The 24,237-nt window shown below is 36.9% G+C and overlaps 1 protein-coding gene across 1 annotated transcript in view; it reads right to left on the reverse strand.

Annotated features, from left to right (window-relative positions):
- Positions 1-24,237, reverse strand: part of SMC6 (structural maintenance of chromosomes 6) — a 74,642-nt gene that overhangs the window by 30,656 nt on the left and 19,749 nt on the right. Inside the window, exons 7-18 of the mRNA XM_028099380.2 lie at positions 23,339-23,419; positions 21,599-21,700; positions 17,407-17,526; positions 17,209-17,307; positions 14,038-14,184; positions 13,674-13,762; positions 13,331-13,495; positions 12,743-12,921; positions 11,451-11,655; positions 8,294-8,408; positions 6,958-7,118; positions 784-919 (exon numbers count right to left, since the gene is read on the reverse strand). Coding sequence (XP_027955181.1) covers positions 784-919; positions 6,958-7,118; positions 8,294-8,408; positions 11,451-11,655; positions 12,743-12,921; positions 13,331-13,495; positions 13,674-13,762; positions 14,038-14,184; positions 17,209-17,307; positions 17,407-17,526; positions 21,599-21,700; positions 23,339-23,419 — 1,599 coding nt within the window. The remainder of the gene's footprint in view (positions 1-783; positions 920-6,957; positions 7,119-8,293; positions 8,409-11,450; positions 11,656-12,742; positions 12,922-13,330; positions 13,496-13,673; positions 13,763-14,037; positions 14,185-17,208; positions 17,308-17,406; positions 17,527-21,598; positions 21,701-23,338; positions 23,420-24,237) is intronic.

Here is a 24,237-nt window from a genome sequence, read left to right on the forward strand (position 1 = left end):
AAGACATTATGCAACCTTTTTACTATTTATAAAAATATAAAAATGTCAATTTTCTCACAAAATATTTTTGGTTTTGGAAAAATATAGCTATTTTCCATAAAAATGTTATTTTTGTTAACACATGAGTTTTTGTTAAGTGAACCAATAATTATTCTTAAAGTTTGTTTCAATCTTTTAAAAGATTTATTTATTTGAGAGAGAGAGAAAGAGTGAGAGAGCGCACGTGAGCATGAGTGGGGTGAAGGGCAGAGGGAGAAGCAGACTCCCCACTGAGTTGGGAAACTTCAATGCAGGGCTTGATCCCAGGACCCTGAGATCATGACTGATGAGCCAAAGGCAGCCACTTAACCAATTGAGCCACTCAGGCGCCCCTTAATTCTTAGTAATTAGGTAAAAGCCACATAAATGAAAGCTTTTTTTTTTTTTTAAGATTTTATTTATCTTTTTGACACAGAGAGAGAGACAGCTAGAGAGGGAATACAAGCAGCGGGAGGGGGAGCGGGAGAGGGAGAGGGAGAAGCAGGCTCCCAGCTGAGCAGGGAGCCCGATGCGGGGCTGGATCCCAGGACCCCAGGACGATGACCTGAGCCGAAGGCAGATGCTTAACGACTGAGCCACCCAGGCGCCCCTAAATGAAAGCTCTTCTAAGACTACAGAGGGTCTGGAGGCCAAAATACTTGAGAACTGCTCCTCTAAAACTACATGAATGGTAGGATCTTAAAAATAACTTGGAAGTAGGTAAGTTGAGAAAAACAAAGGGACTTTTTCTTTTTTTTTTTTTACCTTTAACTCTCTATAATGTATTTGGCGCCTTCTAAGAAACTCTTCATTACGCTTAATATCCTTTTCAAGGGCAGACAAATGTTGCTGAAGATTTAATATCTGGGCCTTCTTATTTTCAACTTCATTCTCCAAGTCACTGGACAGAGAGGAGAGGATAAAAAAACACCTTAAATCTATTTCTGAAAATTACAATATTTTAGGTCTTTACAAAGAAGAGCTTATTTAATTGTGATAGTTTATTTGCAAAACTCTATTTAGTTAGACCAGTTCTATATTCCTACCAAGTTATCAATAACATGAAAATATGGAGATTTCAGAATACATCAAAACTGGAGTCATATTTTATGCATTTCATTAAGAAATATTTACGATTTCTTTTTTTTTTTAAAGATTTTATTTATTTATTTGACAGAGACACAGCGAGAGAGGGAACACAAGCAGGGGGAGTGGGGGAGGGAGAAGCAGGCTTCCCGCCGAGCAGGGAGCCAGATGCGGGGCTAGGTCCCAGGACCCTGAGAACATGACCTGAGCCAAAGGCAGATGCCCAATGACTGAGCCACCCAGGTGCCCCAATATTTATGATTTCTGTGTGGCAGGCATCATGCACAGTGATAGGCAGGGGTGGAAACAGAATTAAGACAGGGTGGCTCAGTCGTTGAGCATCTGCCTTCAGCTCGGGTCATGGTCCCAGGGTCCTGGGATCGAGCCCCGCATCGGGCTCCCTGCTCGGCGGGAAGCCTGCTTCTCCCTCCCCCACTCCCCCTGCTTGTGTTCCCTCTCTTGCTGTCTCTCTCTCTGTCAAATAAATAAAATCTTTAAAAAAAAATAGTATAGTTTCTACAAAGCCTCACCAGCATTAAATAATACCTTAAAAAAAAAAAAAAGACATGAAAGAATCAAACAAACAGGAAAAAAACCCAGGAAATAAGCCGTAACGTTAAAATGTGAACAGGATACTTTATATCCTACAGAACTACGGGAACATAACAAGTGAGCGTGGGGCAAGTGACAACCGAACTGTATTCTCTAAAGGTTCCCTCAGCTGGATCAACTACAGGACATGGAAAGACAGACACCGAAGCACAGAGAAGTTAAACAGAGAAACCCGACAGCACAACATGTGCTGTCGCTGGGTAACTGCAGGAGTGGAAGGCATGGAGTGGGGGACAGAAAAGGGATGGAAGAAAAAGCCAGCAGGTGCCAAAGCCATAAAGGGTCTCTGTGACAGGAGTCACTGTCTTCAGAAGTCACCTCTTCCTGCCTCACTGATCCAAGCACCTGTCTCCCAAAATCATGTGCCTGGTGGGAGAGAACCACCTTTGCAGTTAAAAACTTTTCTCTGTGCCATATTTCAGTAAGATGCATATTTTTCCACATTTTAATTGAAATCATGTTCCAGTTCATGGTTCAATTAGCAGCATTTTTTCTTTTTTAATAACAGAGCAGCTTAAATTTGATGAAATACTGTAACTGTGCTACCTTGCCAGAATCCTCAAAATTAGAAAAAGACTCAAAAATGTCAGCTGAATGAATGATAAACATGAGGAAAGGAGGAAAATAGTTGTGGTATTTCTGGTAAAAATAGGGACAAATATAAGAACTTAAGATGGCTCCTCAAGATTTAGTAAGAAATATTTGAATGACTATAAATCTATACCTTTATTAACAAATGAATGCAATTGCACTAAAAACAATAAAATATTTACCAAGTAAACAAACTTTGAAACCCAGAGCCCAAACCAAAAATAAAAACCAGTGAACTAAGCACAGACAATATTCTGTTATACTATTTCCTGAATACTTAGAATAAACATAAGCAATCAACATAATCTATATAAACAAAACTACTAAATTGTACAACTTCCTTTTCGCTGGGTAGGATGAATTCTGTTATACACTTTCTTTTTTTTTAATTTTATTTATTTATTTGAGAGAGAGACAGAGATAGCGGCAGAGAGCACAAGCCTGCTTCTCCCTCTGCTCCCTGCTGAGCAGGGAGCCCAACGTGGGGCTCGATCCCAGGACCCTGAGATCTGAGCCAAAGGCAGATGGTTGACTGAGGCACCCAGGCGCCCCGTTACACACTTTCATATAGTGTTCCTCCTTAGTTTTTAATTAATTTTTACACGGAGCAAGAACCTTTGCTACCTAATGAAACAGGTACAACTGAGCTAAGCATGTGTGCATTGTTTGCGTGGGATGAACACAGTCTCCTGACCACCTATTCAAGTAGTACTCTCCCCAGTCTCCAGCCCTTAGTGTGCTACGTTTGTCTCCACAGCACTTGACCTAGTTAGTATTCATCTATAGTCTATGTCCACCTTCTTAATACAAGCTCTGGGATGAGGAATATTTTGCACTTTATTTTGTGCTGTGTCTTGTGCCCAGATCAGGGCCTGGTACATTAAGTACTCATTCATTATCTGTTTTAAAGAACAAATGAAAGAATAAATTTGAAAAACACGCTTTGGAAAATTACATTAAATATGTTACAGTATTTTGGCAATTCAAAAATCCACAGGTAAACTTTTTTTTCTGATCTTGTATGTAAGCAGTAACTGCACTGGAATTATTCCAAGAGCTACCTTAGACATTTTTCTTGCACTTTATGTGTACTTTCATCATGGGAAACCACACTGGGATAATCAAACCAAGTCAGTACCTGTAGTGAGAACTTAAAACCCTTTGCCTATTAAGAAGTCACTCTGTTCGTTATGAAATTTTTTGTGAATTTTGTGAAAATATATTATAATCTTTTCACTTAAATTCCAGGGCCGTTTTTCATCAATAGAGATCTGTCAGTGCTGAGTTGAAGAGGGTGTAGAGAAGCACCCTTCATATATTTGCAGTATGAGGGGAAATCGAGGGATCTTTCTGGAGTCATTTAGGAATCACTGTTAAATGGCCAACTTATTCAAAAATAAAATAAAAATGTTAAATTATCTATTTTAATAAATATTAAAGCTCATTTAATATTACACATATTAAAAATATTAGTAATTGCTTAATATTATTAAATATTTAAAATTGAACCATAAATTATATATTAATATATCAATTATAGTCATTTGGCAACAGCTATTAAATAACTTAAAAATTCATATATCCTTTTATTTAGCATTTCTACTATTAAGAATTTAAGCTATGTACACACTTTCAAAACTCTGCCGAGATCCACATACGTGTGTTTGCTCTGCAGCACTGTTATAAGAGGAAATGGTAAACAACTGCTAGGTCCGTCAACAAGACACTGGTAGCAGCGTATTGATAAGCCATACTGAGAGGTAGTTCTAAATGTGCTGACATGGTACGACTGCCAAGATATAACACTGACAGAAAAAAAGCAAGATAGAGAAAGCATATGCATACTTATACATAGCACAGTACGGATGAACTTTACATGTAAGTGGAAGAAGCCAGGCACAAAAGGTTGCATATCATTTGTTTCCATTTATATGAAACATCCAGAATAGACTAATCCATGAAGACAAATCCATAAAAGGATTAGTGGTTGCCAGGAGTTGGGGATTGCGGAAGTAATGGCTAATGGGTATGGGTTTTTCTTCTGGTGTGATAAAAATGTTCAGGAATTAGCTAACCGTGATGGTTGCACAACCCTGTGAATGTAATAAAAATCTCTAAATTGTATGCTTTAAAATAGAGTGAATTTTATAGTATGTGAATTATATCTCAATTTAAAAAGTCACTGTACGGTACAAGGATAGAAACTAGGAACACGTATAAGAAACTGCTCAACTATTTACTTTTGAAAGAGGGATGAGGGTGTGCCTGGGTGGCTCAGGTCATGATCCCAGGGTCCTGGGATGGAGCCCCACCTAGGGCTCCCTGCTCAGTGGAAAGCCTGCTTCTCCCTCTCCTCCCCGCCTGTGCCCTCTCTCACTAACTCTCTCTCAAATAAATAAATCTTTAACGACAACAAAAAAGCAATGAGAACAGTTCATTCTGTATACTTTTCTACACTGTTTGAACTTTCTCACCATATGCATATATTCCTTTTAATTATTTTTTTAAATGTCAACAAGGACTATGGAGAAACAGGATTATGAGCTTTTGTTTCCCAATTTATACCTTTTTATATTTAAAAAACACTAGTGAATTTTTCTAAACTTCCAAATATCAGGCAACTATCACACTGGTTCAGGTCAAAACAGATGACACAAAAGTCATCTAAGTATCATTAAAAATTGGTATATTCTCTTTCTTTTCTTTCATTTTTTAAAATTTATTTTTAGTTTTTCCAGAAAATCCAGGAATTTTATTCCCTTCAGTGCCTTCATCTCCTTCCTACATTCTTTCAGACTTGGCTTTTTTAGCTATTAGCCTTTTTCTCTCTCTTTTTTTAATTGAGGTGTAGTTTACATACAATATTACATTAGTTTCAGATGTACAACATAGTGATTCAAAATTTATATACATTATGAGGCAACCACCACAATAAATCTAGCAGCCACCAGTCACCAAAGTCATTAAAATATTAATAACAATTAATATTAATTATATTCCCTACACTGTACATTACATCTCTATGATTTACTTATTTTCCAACTGGAAGTCTGTACCTTTTAATCCCCCTCATCTCTTTCAGCCATCCCATCATCGCTCTCCCCTCTGGAGAGAGACTGTTCATCCACCAGATTGTTCTCCATATCTATGAGTCGGTTTCTGTTTTATTGTATTTATTCATTTGTTTTGTTTTTTAGGTTCCACATATAAATGAAATCATACAGTATTTGTCTTTCTCTGTCTGACTGACTCGAATTAACATAATACCCAGAACACTATATTTATAATTAATAAAGTTTATCAATGTGGGAAACAATTTTTTAAAAACCAGTGTTCATCTGGCTTTTAAAACAAAAGATGTGTCCCCTACACATTAATACAAATACTGTTACCTAAAAAATGAAGCTAGTATCAACTTGAAACCCTTATTACTAAAACGTTGGAATCAGAGATGCCAACTTGCTACTGGGCTATATTTACAATCTCTTCCAATAGTGCCGTACTTCCTTTTTTTAAGACTCGGGACACAAATACACGAGGCAATTTTTGTTGAAAGGGAAGTGTAAGCAACATAGAGTAATACCACCATGATATTTTTATACATTTGTACTCATGTCTGCTTGAATACCATATAATTTAGTCTTACCCCGTTAAGAATTAGGAAAACTGGATTTAAACGTCATGGTACAATGGACAAAACCTTATCACTTTACAGGTCACTTTTACATAGCACATTCACACATTTATCCTCTAAAATTCAGTGTCAATGTAAAATGTGTGCTTCGTGCCATGACACCAAGTTGCTGGTCATTCAACTTTTTTCTGTTGCTAAATAAGTTTTACCAAACTTTCTGATAACCATCATGGCTACTGTTCTTTATGCTGCTCTCAAAGTCACATAAAAATGACTAATCTTATTTGAAAACAAGAGAGATATTTCAATAAAACTCTCATTTCTCTTACATACGTAAGTCATTTAGAATACTTTCACTTTTACTCAATTTTCGTAGATATTTATTTTACTTAAGTTCTAAGTTCTTCTACTGAAGGTCTTGCAGGTCACTAATTTAGTTTCAACCCATTAATTTGTCAATTGAATTCGTCTGGTTAGAAAATCATGTTTTTTGGTACCAAAATTCCTTTCTGCAATGCTTGTGAATCTCATTAAATACACTTACTAGTTTTTTGTTCAACTTCTCGCATTGTCTCCTCTGGCAGCTCTATTTTCCTAAATGTGTGCTCTAATTGTGCCGACTGATCTTTTTAGAACAGTGCAACTCAAGATACAGTCAGAGACGGAATATGGAACTTGAGCCAGAATGTAAACCAGCACACCTCTACTCTCACTGAGCAAAGTCAGAACTAATGATGGGATAGTGATGTAGCTGGTGTACATTCTGAGTTCAGAATGTGCAGATCAGCTGGTCAAGGGAACACACTTTGTGTTCTTAGCACAGAATACTATTGTCAAAGTGATGATGGGAAATAACCATCAACCTAGAATTCTACACCCAGCTAAATGATCTTTTAAGCCCGAAGAGATTACTCACAATCTTTCCTTGAAATAACTTACTAAGAGAGTAACATGAAGGGAACGAAACCCTATAGGAAGCAGTAGCAATACCACAGTAACTCTACATTGACACTAACCTTATCTCAGAATCCACATCTTTGCTTAGAAATTTAGGTCTTGTATTTTCAGATGAATAGTAACGTCCTGCAAAGACTTGATCACCATCAGCAGTAAAAGCTTCTCTACAATTCTTGGGTGGCTTTTGGGACTGCATTACTGCACGAGCTACAGAATTATTCTAAAAAAATAGAGGGGGGAGAAATAAATTTTTGAAGTTATGCCATAGCATTTCTGATACACAATCTCAAAATGTTACCTATCATTATTTTAAGATTCAAGTATTTTTATTTAAACATTTAAACATAAGTAAAATAATTCCAAAAAATGAAAGAATTTCAAAAACAACTCTCATGATTCAAAGAATTGAAACTACTGACAGTCTTTAGAACAACATAGTAAGCAAGGTTTTATGACAAACTGATTTTAAGTTCTAATGCTGCTATCTATTAAAATTAAAATTTTAAGTACATTTTCACACGAAAATGTTTACTTAGAGTTCATACAAATCTTACTTTTTCTAAATGACTTTAACAGCCTGAAAAGAAAGATGCGAATGAACAGCAAATTGCAATAAAAGATGAGTATACTGAATTACATGGGGGAAAAATAAGCCCTAGAAGTAAAATGGGCATCAGGCTTAATGGAGGCCTAGCCAACCTCTGGGGACAGACAAGAGGACTTCATTATTTCCGTTCAAGGATCCTTCTAAAATATGAGTGAGCAAAGCCCACAAATAATTACAATATGACCCTGTAACACATACACTGTATATATATTTAAATTACTGATACAATTACTTCTCAGTTTGTTATTGAGAAAAACAAACTGTTTTGATTAGATCTCTGTTTTGAATTTCCTAGTTCCTTCTCAGCAAATTTATGCCAGTGATGATCTAATCCAACAAGTACATAAATATACATAGATAAAGAGTAAATACTGATTATTTTACAGTACTTTTAAAGTTTTAAGATAAAGAACTCATAAAATATCAAGTAGAGTATTTGCTTAAAAATAGAATAATAATAATACACTTATCTATAAGGGTAAATAAAAAATGGATTTGGCAGCCAATCAAGAAAGAATGAATAACAAAAAAATTATAGCATCATTCACCAAAATAATAGGTATTTGTGAAATATTTACTGAGGAATAGCCAAAAATATAAAGTTCCCTCAGGCAGAAAACACATACACCAACCAGCTCTGTATTATGCTGTAGTTTCCTATAAGGTAAAAGTACAGCAGTAAGACATATTAACAACTCCATAATATAGAAGGGGAAAAGGATTTATATAGCCAACTTCAGTTTTGGAAATTTAAGAGTATATAAAATTCAGCAAGCATCTTATCTTACTTTGATCAGAAGCACTGTCTCTATGCTTCTCATGTCAATCAGGCTGTTTGCAACCACTGCATTATCTATTTCTAAAGCTGTCAGGACTGTTGGAAACTCTGGATGGTAAGCAGCTCTAGGAGACAAAAATATATAAGTATTAAAAAATTACATATTAAAAATATGTTAAGTATTATCAAACTTTAATTTTATATACATATCTTTTTAATGTGTGACTATAGGTAAGACAGTGGAAAATATCTGATAACATTTGAAAACATCTGGAATAGGTTTTATTTTATCTAAATAGCAAACATTTATATCATGTGCTAGGCATTCTAAGAATATTATAAATAATATCAGCTCATTGAATCCTCATAATAACCATGGGATTGATAATGTTATTCTCTAATTTAAAGGAGTTTGTTCTTAAGATGGGGGAGGCAAACCACTGGCCTAGGATTTAAAGCGGAGAGAAGTCAATGGAGTAGGAAAGTTTAAGGCCCAGGAGAGAGTTGAAATAATTAAAAGAAACAGTCCAACAAACCAGGCAAAAAAGCATGCAATTCAGAGTCTACATAGAATAAAGAGCTTTGGAGAGCAAGAGAATCTCTTGTGCTGAGCAGGATAGACGTACAGATGCAGACAGAACTGAGCAGTTCGGCGGCCTGTACTTCAGGGCAAACAAAGCCGTTTTTATACAACAGGAAACTATCCCCAGCATCTCCTGGGGAGCTATACACTCCCCCAGGCTCCTCTGATGAGGTTCTCTAATGTGAGCCTAATATACCTGATTCATTCTAATATTCCAAGGGTGTTTTACTGTTCTTTTCTACACTAAAATAACATGCCCAATTTTAAAATTTAGTGTTTGAACCACAATATATACTGATAAAGGTCTTCACCAAAAATCACCTCTCCAAAATGTCTGCAAAGGCAGGTGAAGTTGAGAGAATATTAAACATACCCGACCTGTCGATATTCTGTCAAAACCTAAAAGTAACATCCAACTTCCTCTACTACACCACCAACTTGAACTTCAGCATAATTCCAACTACTCTGAAAGGCGAATGCCTGGAGCTGCTCCATTAACCTCCGACTTCCCACTGTCACCACGAGCTACAGCTGCAGAGTTCCCGGCTTACCACGCCTGTTCAACCTGCTCTCTCCCTGCATCCAGCACATTTACAGATTTGCTCCCACACCTCACTTTCTTCCCTCTCCAGCCTCACCTCATGGCCAATCAATGAACTCTTCTCAATTGCTTCCCTCTTCTTCTGTAATAACTACCCATTCTAACAAATCCTACTATAGTAACAGTCCAAGGGTACACATTCTCTCCTCAAACCTATTAAAAAGCCAAAAATCCTGCAGCCATGGGCGTTTGAATCCTGAGTGGATGTTGGTTCTGCTTCCTTACTCACTCTCCCCAAACCTACCCAACTCCGGAGGCCCTCATTCTCAGCACACAGATTCACCTTATTTCTAAGAAGTGACCTCATGCTGCACAAATGGAGCTCACTCCGCACCCCTTCACAGGATGATACACTGCTAGGAGACTGGAAATACAACCATTGGGAAACACGGCATGCCGGCAGGGCGGTGCCAGGCATTGCTACTCATGGGAGTCTGTGCAGTGGGTCACGGAGCAGTCCCAACAGCTGTTCAGGGCCCCTGTCCCTGGTCCCCAAAGGACAGTGCTGGTGCAGAAGGATACTCCTCACAGAAGCCAATCTCTCCCAGTAATCTCCCAGGGACAGTTTCCAAGGTCCCCGTAGGGAAATATCCAATTGCAAGTCACCATACTGGCATTCCACCAGCTGTTCAGAATTTTCTCACTCTAGATGCAACTATCCTGCCAGGGGGCATCTTTACCATAACCAATGTTGTCTGAGAGCACAACTGAAATTTCACTCTTATCAGGTTTTAGAAATCAGGATCAGAGCCAGAAACTAATGTAGAGTCATATTTTCATGCAGACTGGGAAAACAGTTTACCCTTAACTCCCAAATCCTTATTTCTAGCCTAAAAGCTGACAATTCCACAACAGAATTTATCCACTTTTGACAAATCCACTTTTTCCTTACACTTCTCCTAAACCAGTTACGAGCACATCTGCTTGGTCCAGAGACCTAGCAGTCATCCTCAATTCTTTCATTCTCTTACATTCAAGTAACAAGTTTTATTTTGTCCAAAATAACGCTTTTAATTATTTTTTAAAGATTTATTTATTTGAGAGAAAGAGAGTGTGTGCACAAGCAGGGTGAGGGGCAGACAGAGGGGGACAGAATCCTAAGCAGAGTCCCTGCTGAGCGTGGAGCCCAATGCTGGGCTCTATCTCATGACCCTGAGACCATGACCTGAGCCAAAACCAAGAGTCAGACACAAAACCAGCTGAGCCACCCAGGCATCCCCTAAATAGCGCTTTTAATCTATTTTTTGCAGAATAATTTATGATGCCATGCCACTATGCATTTTGCACATAGAATTCTATTTGCTTATAAGGCAATTAAACCTTACCTGTCACTTGACAAATTCATCAGGTCAGAAGACTGACTATTTGTCCTCTTTTCTCTAATTTCTTCGCTAACCTGCCTACTAACATATAATTCCTCTCTCATTCGAACTACATCTGCATCTTGTGATCCAATTTTATCAAAGCTGACATTCAATTAGAAAATATGTATTACATTTGAAAGTAAAGTGACTAGCCAGTCAGGCAGTTAGAAAGAGGCCAGTTTAAATACTGTGCCTTTGAGAAGGTTTGTTAGGGTCATCAAAGAAAACTACCACAGCTCTTTACGGAATCTGCAAAGCACCTTGAGAGTTGAACTGTGAGTACTGAGTGCCAAAGCTCTTCCTTAGTACCCCCACCCCCACATACCCCTTAATTTGCCGTGGTCTGTATCACTTCCCTCAGTATAATTTCTATGCTGCACCATGTCCCTTCCCCTGTCCTGGCTCCCACAATAGACCTTGTGTAAGGAGCTCAAGGGCAGGGAGCATGTCTTATTTATCTATGTGTCTCCAGTGCCTAGACTGAAGTTAAAGAAGTGGCTTGATGAAATTTCATCAATCAGTACTACAGATTTGGTTAATACAAAAATGTCTTAATTCTTTCTGATCTTGTACATGATTAAGTAAAACCAGAAACGGCATTTAGCTACCGATGCCTCACCTGTGTCTTACATCATACATCTCATTCCGAAACTCAGAAACTATTATCTGTGGCCGTGAGGTCCCTCGTGAATAAAACCTTTCCATCAGTGCCTGAAGAACTCTTTCATCAGCATGGTTATGGCAACAATACGCCTGCAGAAGTCCTTTCAAGCAAGATTCAATAGCCAAAGCAAGTTCAGGATCACGAAGATGAATGCAAGCTCCTAAAGGTGAGAGAAAATTATTAAAAGGCCCATTAATATTTTGAAATATTAATGTAACTTTCTTCTTATAACAGTTTATAAATGACTTCAAAATATTTTCACATAAGGAAGCTTAAATGACATTACAGATCTTATGTTAACTAAATGGGAGATCCCTATATATCCACTGGATACACTGGGGAGAAAACCCATCAAATCCTGTGAAAAGAACTACCTCACTAACTCCCATGTAAATTAACAGATGTTTTTCTATGAAAGTGTATACTCTTCCAGCCTCTGAATGGCATTCTGAAAAGCAAGCCAAAAGGTTTACAGATTCTTTACTATTTTCTGTCAAACTGATTAACACTGGGATTTTAGAAACAGAGAGAAAATGCCTCATCCGTTTAAATGGATCCTGGTATAGAGGTACATATCATTTATATGAGATTTTACCATAATACTTAACACCGTGTGTAATGCTGTGCTTACACGGTAATAGAGTACTTTAGCAACAAAACCTTTAAATTGACAGCATCATTTTCACTTAATGATGTTATAGAATTAGAGATAACTCCTCAGGAGAATTCAACAGATTACAAGTATTTTTTAATTTCATGTATATATAGGGATAATTCAATAAACCCAGGTTTTCCACTTGAAAAAAAACTTAGAAACAATGTTGTCCAACCTACACAGAAAGTAAGAAGACAAGTCATTTTATAAAGGTTACACCAAACTCAGGTGGTGAAGGGTTCTTCTGACTATATCACTGTCACTGGATTTTCAAACTAATCAATTATATTCAAATTAGTTCACTCATTTATTCATTCATTCAGGAAAAAAAATCAGATCAGATTATTCAACTCTATAGTTTTTTTTTCTTTTCCTAAGTTTTCTTGCTTTTGGCTATTTTATGCTTTAAAAATGTAAAAGGGAAATTATAAAGTTTAGAGTGATTATTTCTTAAAATATGTACAATTAAAATCCACATATAATTACATAGCTCTTTGATAACAGTTTTAAAACTGGATTCAATAAACCTTTTCCTGAAAATAAACCCTTATTTTTAATGTTTCTTATATCCTGACCAAATGGTGGCAAATACCTAAAGGGCCCACGGGTTTATAGGTAAAATGCCCACGTCTATAGGCATCATCTATTGCTTCAAGAAGGGCTGGAACATGAGGGCCAAATCTTTTCAGTCGATCAGTTTTACTATCTTTTAATTCTTTCAGTTGCCTCTGATTATAGCTCAGTGTATGCTTGACATCTAATTCTTCTCTCCTAAAAAATAAAAGCAGAAAAACAGAAGAGATGTGTGATACAGTTATACAGAAATATCCAGTCTTTCCCCTCAATACCTGCATACCAGCGAATGACTCAGCTACTCTTAAAGACTAAAGGCAGATTTCTTTATTTGAAAATGATTGTGTTACTAGAGAAAAACAGTCTCAAGTCCTCAAAACTTAGCACGAAAAAAGAAATGATGCCATAGGGATGAGGACTAGAAATCCCAGAGATGGTTCAGCTCTACAAGTGTTGGAACAGTCTGGGAAAAGTAATTTTTAAAGATATTTTATTAACACAAGACACAACAACCACAACAAAACATGTTTTCTCTCTTCGTATAAAGAACAAACCACATGATTTTCAAGTCATTGAAAAAAGTCATTCTAAGGATGTTGAAACTTACTTAATTCTGATCCGTTCTTCCTTGTCCTTTTCTATGGCTTGCTGAAACTGTTCGATCTCTTGATTGATTGAGCTTTCTTGATCCTGCAAAGCCTTTACTCTCTCTTTTAACCAAGATATTTTTTTTTGTCTTTCCAATCGTTCAGGTTCCAAAGATTGATCAGTACTAACAGTAAATAATCCAAAACAGAAAATGTTAAATGAAAAACCAAACACTGAAAAAATACAAAGCAATGTGATAAAATTCCTTTAGAAATAATATGGAAAATATAATACTCCCCTTAGCTGAGTTCACTGTATTACAGAAAGAGGGATTCATGAACATAGCAAAGTAACCAACTTACCTTTTCTTTAGTTCTTCAATCCTTTTGCAAAGCTGTTCATCATCTTTCATTAATGCTCTATACTCGTTTAGGGAACGATTATATAAAACCTAACAAAAAAATTAGACAGTTTGGTAAGATAAAAAAAATACATATTCTATTCAAATCCACTTTTGCCAAATCTTCAAATCGGAGGGGAAATATATGCAAAAATGTATTTTTAAAACAAAGTATATAAATGGTCACATGAAACCATTATTTTTTAAAGTCTGAAAGCAGTACAGATTTCTACCTAATTACAATACCTCTACTTTTAAAAGAAAATGAACAGTATTTATATTTGATATACAGTATTTAATATTCCAGGTTGGAAAATTTCTCTCACCTCAGCTTCATTATAGACCCTTTTCTTAGCAGTAACATCTGTTTTCAATGCCATACATTCTGGTGCTCGTGCATTTGTCTCTTGACTAATCTTTTCCAGTTTATCTTGAATATCTTTGTATTTTTTTTCTGCTTCATTAAGTCTAACCTTTAAGAAAATAACATTGTTAGAGTGTATTTTACTTTTCTTTAACAAACAGAAAAAAATTTTAAATTATATATAGCAAATAACAAATTCAGTTTCACTCTAAATAATCTCAAGACCTCGGGTAAGCAAACATAATTACATAAAACACTAAAATACAATTTTTAATTCCACATTTAGTTATCCAACAAATGTGCTATCTTCTGGGGATACAAAGACAGAGTAACAATGGTCTGCAGGTAACACAATTAAAGGGAGATAGACACAATTTAACAGAAGAACAGATTGCTTAAATTGATCATAGTTTGGATACCATAATGCTTAAGTTGGTTATGTCTATTTGTAATTGTGGAAGCATAGAGAAAGAATCCAGAGGTCTGCCAGAAAAAGTCAAGAATGCCTCCTTCAAAACAAAAGTAGCATTTGAGCTGAGACTTGAAAGATTAATACAAATGTACCAGGAGAAAAGCTGGGTAAAGGTGTTAGAGGCAGATGGAAAAGCATGCAGAAAGGCACTAATACTACTTTTGGAAATGAAAATATCTAGAGCTTAAACTGAGAGGGTAGTGGTGGGAGCTGAGCTGGAAGCATGGAAGGGCCCAGAATTCCCTAAGATCAGCTTACAATTTAACCCTCCAGACAACGGGGAGACAAGACATGACCGAATCTGTACATCAAGTCACTTTGGAAGCACAAGCCGGGTGGAGGGAAAATTAAAAACAAACAATTTCAGTGAAGAGTTAACATTCCAGAGCAAAATGAATTAGAAACCAAAATGGGGCACTGAGACAATAGGAATGGATTAGAAGAGACAAATATGAGAACTATTTGGATCAGGGATCAGCAAACTTTTTCCAGAAAGAGCCAGATAGTGGAGCTGACACAATTTCTTCACATCCCTTCCACTTAACAGTCATCCTATAATCAATCACCACGCATAATACAGCATGAAAGGTTTTATGTAAGACATGGAAGGATACAAATATAAAATAAGATAGCTCTTACCCTCCAGAAATTTAACATTTACTACAGAGAGTGCCCAAATGCTTAAGTGGGGGCAAAGGCCTGCAGAACTAAAGTATCACCCTGCCTCAAGATCTTCCTTTTCCCACTTGAAAAAAGGTGAACATTATATTACTCAGACTGGATTCCATTTTTATTATTTTTTTTACTTTTCACTTTAAAAAAAAAAAAAATTTTATTTTGAAGTAATCTCTACACCCAGTGCGGGGCTCAAACTTACAACCCCAAGATCACGAGTCATATGCTCTATGAACTGAGCTGGCCAGGCACCCCTGGATTCCATTTTTAGATTGGAGATTATCTAAGGAGAAAAATAACTTAAGGTCTTCCACTATGATAAGCTAGGAAATGAGGATGAGGAGAATTTGGTGGGGGAAAAAAAAAAAATTCCAGCATATTCTCACAGAGATGAAAATCTGAGGTGAGAAAAGGTGGGTGGGGTTGAACTTCCATTTGCTACCTGAAGAGGGAGGAAGAAATTCAGCCTGTTTCTGTTATTTTTACATATTTATTTCTTACTTTTGATGGATTACTAATAACAACACTTAAAGGGAAGAAAACATATCTGCTTACCTTGAAAAAGCAAGGTGGGGAAGATTACATCCTATACTATAAACTAAGCTTGGTAGAACAAAATACTAAGAGATAAGCCATCCACACTGAGTAGGTGGGGCTTCTACAAAAATGAAGGGGCTAGGAGTTCTACTTCTGGCATGACAAAATGCAAGGAATTCTGCATTGCGGGCTACATACCCTTGTGAAATACTGAAAGACCACTCAAGTGCAAATTTTAAACTGGTGAATTATATGGTATATGAATTATATTTCAATAAAGCTATTAAACAAAGAACAAAAACGCGAGCATAAAGAGTGGATTGGCTATATGGTAAAAAGGTCCATGTGGACAGCCCTAACAGAAAATTACTGCTTTTGAGCGCCTGGGTGGCTCAGATGGTTAAGCGTCTGCCTTCGGCTCAGGTCATGATCCCAGGGTCCTGGGATCGAGTCCCACATCGGGCTCCCTGCTCCTTGGGAGCCTGCTTCTCCCTCTGCTTCTCTCTCTCTCTCTCTGTCTCTCATGAATAAATAAATAAGAATCTTTAAAAAAAAAAAAGAAAATTACTGCTTTTACTTACGATTCAACCAACTTCTACCTCTAGACCCAAGTGGAAGACTCTTGAATCTTACATAAATAGCATAGTTTCCACGTGGCTCTTAGATCTCAGGTTGAAATTAACTTTAGCAGACCTAACAACTTGTCCTACATGTGTTCCACCTACACGAAATCCTCTGATGGTTCTGAGCCCTAAAACTTCAGTTCCCTGGAAATTCTGGTAGCAATCTCTGGGCATTCTGCTCAGTTCTGAAGTGTTATACTTCATGATACTTAGCTTTCTAAATGACCATTATTCTAGCACCTCAAGACTTTTTATGTTGACACTCCTAATGAACACAACAGTAAAAGCTTCATGTTGTAGCATCTCTAGTTAATAACGAAGTACCTACCATTGTCCACATGCATGAGTTTAGAGTGCTACATTACTGGGCTCAACTGGCTGATCACGTCCAAACACAATACTCTTTTTAAAAAAGAGTTGCCGGGGAGCCTGGGTGGGTCAGTTGGTTGGGCAGCTGACTCTTGAATTTGACTCAGGTCACAATCTTGGGGTCATGAGATTGAGCCCTACATCGGGCTCAGTGGTGAGTGCAAAGTCTGCTTGAGATCCTCGCTCCCTCTCCTTCTGCCCCTATCCCTGCTTGTGCTCTACCCCCACACTGCCAGATAAATAAATAAAATCTTAAAGAAAAAAATAAATAAAATAAAAAAGGGTTGCCATAATAGTACTTGAACAAAAGTTTATGTCAGTTTCATTTGAGTAATAAATTCAAACATAGATAAATATATAGGTTGAAACTGCTACTTTTGTAGGTCTTTTAAAATAGTCTAATATCAGTAATCTCCTATGTTTTAACCTACTAAATCTGTATTAAACAAATAATTACCTGCTGTTCTTCCATCTTCCTGTCAAGTCTAGCAGCACGATCTTCCCCAATTTTGATATTATCTCTGATAGCATTCAATTGTTTTTCAATTTCATTGACCTAAAAAGAAATTAGTGTAAATCATGTATAAGAGTAACTGAAACCAATATTTTCTACATATTAAAAGCATAAGTGAATAAGTAATAAAGTAAAAATTACCACTGCCCAAGCCATTTCATGTTTCAAGTATTCTAAATTAGTCTTCATTGTACTTAAACCAGCAATACTTTGAAAACGTTCTTCTTTCTCCAAACACTGGCGTTTTAGCTCAATAAGTCGCTTAAAAAAAAGAAAAAAGGATACGTTTCTTACTAACACTGAAAAGACAAGAGTTTTTACAAATGTATTTCTTTTGAATGTACTTCCTTGACAGGTATTAAAATAGATATGCAGGGAAGTGACTTAAGGTGAAAATAAAAATACCTTTAGTTCTTTGGTATATTTGTACTAGGTGCGGTTATTTTCTTAATTTCTGCGTTATAAAAAAGGCCAAATACTCTTCAAATGAAGATCAAAGGAATAAAGGGTTTAAGACCTCACAAGTATAGACAAATCACAAAACTCAGTTTCCCATTTCTCTCAACTCCATATCAGATAGACAGACTGGTATGTTCTTCTGGGCAAACTATACCCAGTACTCATCCCAAAGATAATGGAAGATACGGAAGAAATTTATTTCTAAAATAAATAAGTTTATTTATTTATTTATTTATATTTTTTAAGTAGACTCCACATCCAGTGTGGAGCCCAATGCAGGGCCCAAACTCAGAACCCTGAGACCAAGACCCAGATGAAATTAAGAGTTGGACACCTAACCGACTAAGCCAGGTGCCCCAAGTTATAATTTTTTAAATCTAAGTTTTCCTTAATAATAAATAAAATCATCAGGGGCACCTGGTTGGCCCAGTCAGTTAAGCCTCCGAGTCTTGATTTTGGCTCAGGTCATGATCTCAGGGTGATGAGACTGAGGCATCCCCTTCCCCCCCTCACCCCTGCGGGCTCTGTGCTGGGTATGGAGCCTCCTTGAGATTCTCTCTCTCCCCGTTCCTCCCCCACGCGCTTGCACACACACGCGTGTGCACTCTCTCTCAAAAAATTAAAATAATAATAAAAATCATCAAACAAGTATCAAATATAATGACATTAGAACAGCTGAAGGGGCTCCTAGACTTTAGATTCTGTACACCTGGGTAGATGGCCTCTCCCCTTCATTCATGTTTACCATCTTCAACTAGGGCCTCATACTGTGGATCTAATGCGTCCCTACCAGTCACTTTCCCAATTCTCCAGGATTATTTCAATCCATTATCACTCTCTGCAAGCCTCATACACCCCCACCACCCTAATCCCTCCCTCATTCTCCCTGCCTCCCACCTCAGGGAATTTAGTGGCCATCAAAGGAAACTCTCCAACTTCCAACAACCTCATTTACAAATCTAAAGCAGGAGGAGGTGGCTTCGTGACTCTGAAGTCCAGCTCCCGTCTCCTACCTATATATTTTGGGTCCGACCACCAGCTTCTGCCTTCTCAGGAGGTCTGAATTAGTTCATTTTTTGTCCCCATCTTCTCACCTTTGTTTCCACTTGGCCCTCTTCATTGACTCCCTTCCATTATCAGGTTTAATCTTTACCCACTTGTCTTCCCCATTTACAAGCACAACTGCCACTCTCCATGCTTGGGCACCTCCTCCTCCTCTCTCCCTCCAAGTTTTTTGAAGGTAATCTCTCTTCCATTTCCTCGCATTTTCAGCCCCACAAACTGGCTTCTGTTTTCACCGCTACTGAAACTTGTCTTGCCACAGGCCTCTATGCAGATTATGTCACTAAATACAGGGAGAATTTTCAAACCTTGTGGTGCTTGCCACTCAGAACATCACCGAGTTGTGACTACTGCTTTCTCAAATTCTCTTCCCTTGGCTTTTATGGCTTCCATGAGCATTCTTCTTGGCTCAGGCCTGGACCCACTTTCCTTTCCTCCTCAGCAATCTAAGTCATTCCTGCGGCTTACACGCCGACAATATACTAATGAATCTCAAATTTTTACTGAAGCCAGACTTCTGCATTCCTCACTCTTATATCCAATTGGATGTTCTATAAGCATCTCAAAACCAATGTGTTCAAAATGAAATTCATCATTTTTCTTAAAAGAAAAAAAAGAAAGAAAAGAAAAACTGGCTCCTCTTCCCAAAATTCCTATCTTAAGAAACTTAGTCTGCTGCTCAGGTCACTGATCCGGAGGTCATTTGGTCACCTTCTGTCTCAACTTCACTCCTCCCTGTCCCACTTAACATCTGCTCAAATCATTTCAAAATTCGTCCTTCCACTACTACTGCTACTACTCTAACTTACGTCATCATCGTGTCAGTGGACAATGATAACTCTTTATCTCTCTGCATTCTTTCCTTACCGCAATTCACCCTCTTCCACAGCAGAGTGATCGATTACAAATACTCATTTAGTCACATCAGCCACTTCCATGTGTTCTACTGCTCTTAGGTTTACAAGGTCCTCTACAGTCTGGCCTCTTTTTTCTCACTCTTGTGCTCTTCACTCTGGCCAACCTGGAATTCCTTCAGCTTTCTAACAGCACCATATGCTCTCTTACCCAAGATGCTGCCATTCTTATCCCTAGGAATGACACCCTTCCTTACTCTCCCCATCCCTTGTTTGGCATTGTTCATCATTCAGTTCTCAACCTAGACATTATCCTTAACAACTACACTCCTCCCAGGTCTCTTTCCCCCAGTGCTGATACCTCTTAAGTGCTTTTGCACAAATCTAGTCACAAATCATTTAGGCGGGCCCACCATACTCAGTTATTTACCATCTGTTTCCTGCTGAACAGTTAGTTCTCTAACCCCAGAACCCAGACATGTATTTGCCGTCATATGGCCATGGACAAAGCACAATGCTAGGAGGCACACGCTGGACCTGGTATTTGTTGACTGGACAGCTTTCAGTTTCTATCTAACCTTCACATACTATTTCCTACAGATTTAAATATTCAAATCCAGAACTTATTTTGAGAATACAGGACATTTAATTAATTAGAAAAAGCTCTTATTATGTGCATATTATACATAAGGAATTCTGCTACATGATACAGGGAAGTGCTTCTTTAACTTCATAATCCAAGTATCTTTAATAGTTGATAACAAAGTATATCATGGAGAAAGTGGGTGTTCAACCCCCAGCTGTCTGACGCAAACACATTTCTTCAAAATCCTGATTTATTATTTTTAAAATAATAAACGTAACATATGCTATTATGTTTTTTTGAACATGCAAATATTTCCTTTTCCCAGTAACACTGATACACCAAGAAACTGTGCTGTATTAATTCTGTGGTTTACAGTGCCTCCTTGTACACTACCAGTACCCTGAGTTTGAAGGGATAATGTGGGGAATAAAAATATACCCACCCTTGCTGTTTGAGTTTTCATATACCCACAGACCTAACTTTAAATATGCAGTCCCCAAAACCTGAAGTAAAAGGGTCAGTGTAGCATCTAATGAAGTTGACCTGGGTCAATCATTAGTACAATTCTGTGTCAAAAGAACAAGCGAAGAAACTAGCTGGAAGCTCCACTAATTCTATAAAACTGACTAAGTAACTAAAGAACGAGATACAGAATCACACAAAAATTGGTGGGACTTAATGTACAGGATGAAAAGCTAAAATGTAAGCCTTATGATTTTGAGGTCTCTGATTATCATACAGAAGGTTGGATCTTCCGGAATCTGAAGAAGAAAGTACAAGAAGAAAATATAGCAGATGTAAAACCAAATTTAAGTAAGTCGCATTGGCTTAAGTAATTTTAAATTCACACAAATATGCACAGCTACCAAGCTGGTGAGTATGGATGTGACAGTTGCTACCAAGCTATCAGAGTTTAATGAATGTTAACATCTTCCCAGTGCGATGAAACAGTTATCTACCATATATAATTACAAATGCATATTATGTTTATTATCATCTTCAGGCTTGTGCTTATTTTCCCATCAAAAGAAACATTATAGTTTTTAAGCTACTTACAGTGGGAATGAGTGATACCTTACTATAGAACCAATTAGTCATATATCAAGGCATAAGTATGTAAAATACTGCTCTGTCCTCTAGTCTATAGCCTAACAGAGGAAACGTGTACATACCCATATTCCAAAACAAAAAAGGCTAATAAATACTGAATATAAAAACCACACTTCCCTATATTTCATAGAGTGTTACAAAACTGTTATTAGTTTTTTATAGATACATATCTACATATAGGTATATAATTTTACAGTACCATTTATATGTACTAAAGGAATTTGACTGAACTCAAAAATATTTGCATTACGTGTTTACAAACCTCTTCTCCTTGATTTATCTGCTCCTTTGTTCTTTCTTTTGTTTCCATAATATATGAATAATCTTCTTTCATCTGTTCAAGTTGGGTTGCTTTCATAAAGAACTGTATCAATAAGAAAAACACAATTAGGAGTTTGTAAATTTCCACGGAACTGTGAAAAGAATTAGATCTCCAAAAACTTTTGACTAATTATGTAAAAAGATATTAAAAACACACTCAAGTGAAAGGGGAACCCTCTACACTGTTGGTGGGAATGTAAGCTGGTGCAGCCACTCTGGAAAACAGTATGGAGGTTCCTCAAAAAGTTGAAAATAGAGCTACCCTACGACCCAGCTATTGCACTACTGGGTATTTATACCAAAGATACTAATGTAGTGATCCGAAGGGGCATGTACACCCCAATGTTTATAGCAGCAATGTCCACAATAGCCAAATTATGGAAAGAGCCTAGATGTCCATCAACAGATGAATGGATAAAGAAGATGTGGTATAGGGGCACCTGGGTGGCACAGTCATTAAGCGTCTGCCTTCGGCTCAAGCCCCACATCGGGCTCCATACTCTTCAGGAAGCCTGCTTCTCCCTCTCCCACTCCCCCTGCTTGTGTTCCTGCTCTCACTCTGTCTCTCTGTGAAATAAATAAATAAATAAATAAATAATCTTTAAAAAAAAAAAAAGATGTGATATATATATATATATACACACACACAATGGACTATTAAGCAGCCATCAAAAAAAGAAATCTTGCCATTTGCAACGATGTGGATGGAACTAGAGGATTTTATGCAAAGCGAAATAAGTCAATCAGAGAAAGACAATTATATGATCTCACTGATATGTGGAATTTGAGAAACAAGGCAGAGGATCATAGGCGAAGGGAGGGACAAATGAAACAAGATGAAACCAGAGAGGGAGACAAACCATAAGAGACTCTTCATCTCAGGAAACAAACTGAGGGCTGCTGGAGGGGACGGGGGTGGGAGGGATGGGGTGGCTGGGTGATGGACAACGGGGAGGGTATGTGCTATGGTGAGCACTGTGAATTGTGTAAGACTGATGAACCACAGACCTGTACCTCTGAAACAAATAATACGTTATATGTTAATAAAAAAAAACCCCAAAAACAAACAAACTAAATACTCAAGTTTTCACACCCCAAATTTACTTAATCTACTCTGTTCACATCTACACATTCATTTGCAATAGCTCTTAAAAGCCCACGTAAGAAAACACTTTTGGTGTAAGAACAATACCATCTTGAAAACTCATTTTCACTGATACATTCATTCATTCTTTAAACAATATGAATAAAGAGAAAACATCTGTATCCTTGATCTTGGTGCATCTTGAAATTTTAGAAAAGGAAATACTGAAACCCATTCAAAAGTTACAGCATAAGTAGCAGTCAAATATTTTGTTAGCTTTTTAAATTTTAAATAATTTACAGTTTAAAGGTTATTATGTATGGCCAATCATTCCCTTAAATTTCCTTAAAGATTAATTTTAGAATAATCCATTCTCTCAGAATTAAAAGCCAAAAAGTGAAAGCAAGAATTTACCAAGAAAATTATAGTCCATCATATTTAGAACTCTCCTAAACTAGTCCTACAATATTAAACACAGGTGGCTTTAAAAAACCTAACAATATTTATTACGTGAGCAAGAGTTATGTTTGGTATATATGCTTTATCTATAAATGCATTCTTTTTTGATAAATTCGTATTTCCTTTGGTGCTCCTTACTTTATATTTGTCTCCCTCATTTTTAGACTGCAAGAACTGCTTGCTCATCTCTTGTGTTAGAACAGAAACTGGATTATCCACCTGAAACAAACAAGAGAGGTTACTTCTGAATATTTCATTTTAATGCCTTAAAAATAAATGAACTGAAATACAGAATACAATTCACCTATGGTGTCATCAAGAAGGTTAAGTTTAGAGTATTAAGGTAAATATACCAAGAAAAAATATTAGACATTTTTAATGGAGAGAAAATGTTTCATCATTTCATGATACTAAAATAAATACCACAGTCAAAATTATTCTGCCACTATATGAGGGCACAAGCACATTTCTTTTACCTGTTTTATAGAATTTCACTCCTATGCTACTGGTTAACAATCTGACAACAGTGAGTAAAGCCCTCAGCTGCCTTGAGTTTTTGTGTCTCACCTCCCTATGTAGCCCTGGGCAAGTTAGTTTCTCCAACTGAATACAAAAAGTCCAACTTGGTTATTTCTAATCAGAATTATGATGCCAAGCAGTGTTTATTTTTCTTATAGCAGTTCTTCAGCTTTTCCATTTGTTGTTATTTCTTCATGATTATAAAATAAAGAGAAATGCTGGAGTCGTTTCTACCTTTCGAGGAGTCATTTTAAATAAGCCATTGCTTAAATTAAACTACCTATAACTAACAAGTTAAAGTACAATTATGGTAACAGTACTGTAACTGACCAAAGCACAGGGGAACAAATTTAAAATATATATATAACTTGTTTCAGAAAAATTCAAGATCATTACTCATTTATATCTTCGGTATTAGTATGAAAGTAATTTGTGTATTAGAAAATAATCCCGTTTGCAAGTTACAGAATATGCAGGACCAGTATAAATGAAAAAACAATTTTATTTTTTTTTAAAAA

This window comes from Eumetopias jubatus, unplaced genomic scaffold (assembly GCF_037043125.1).
Source record: "Eumetopias jubatus isolate StellerSeaLion01/CBP00866 unplaced genomic scaffold, mEumJub1_p1.0 scaffold_9, whole genome shotgun sequence".
In the NCBI taxonomy this organism is placed as follows: Eukaryota; Metazoa; Chordata; class Mammalia; order Carnivora; family Otariidae; genus Eumetopias; species Eumetopias jubatus.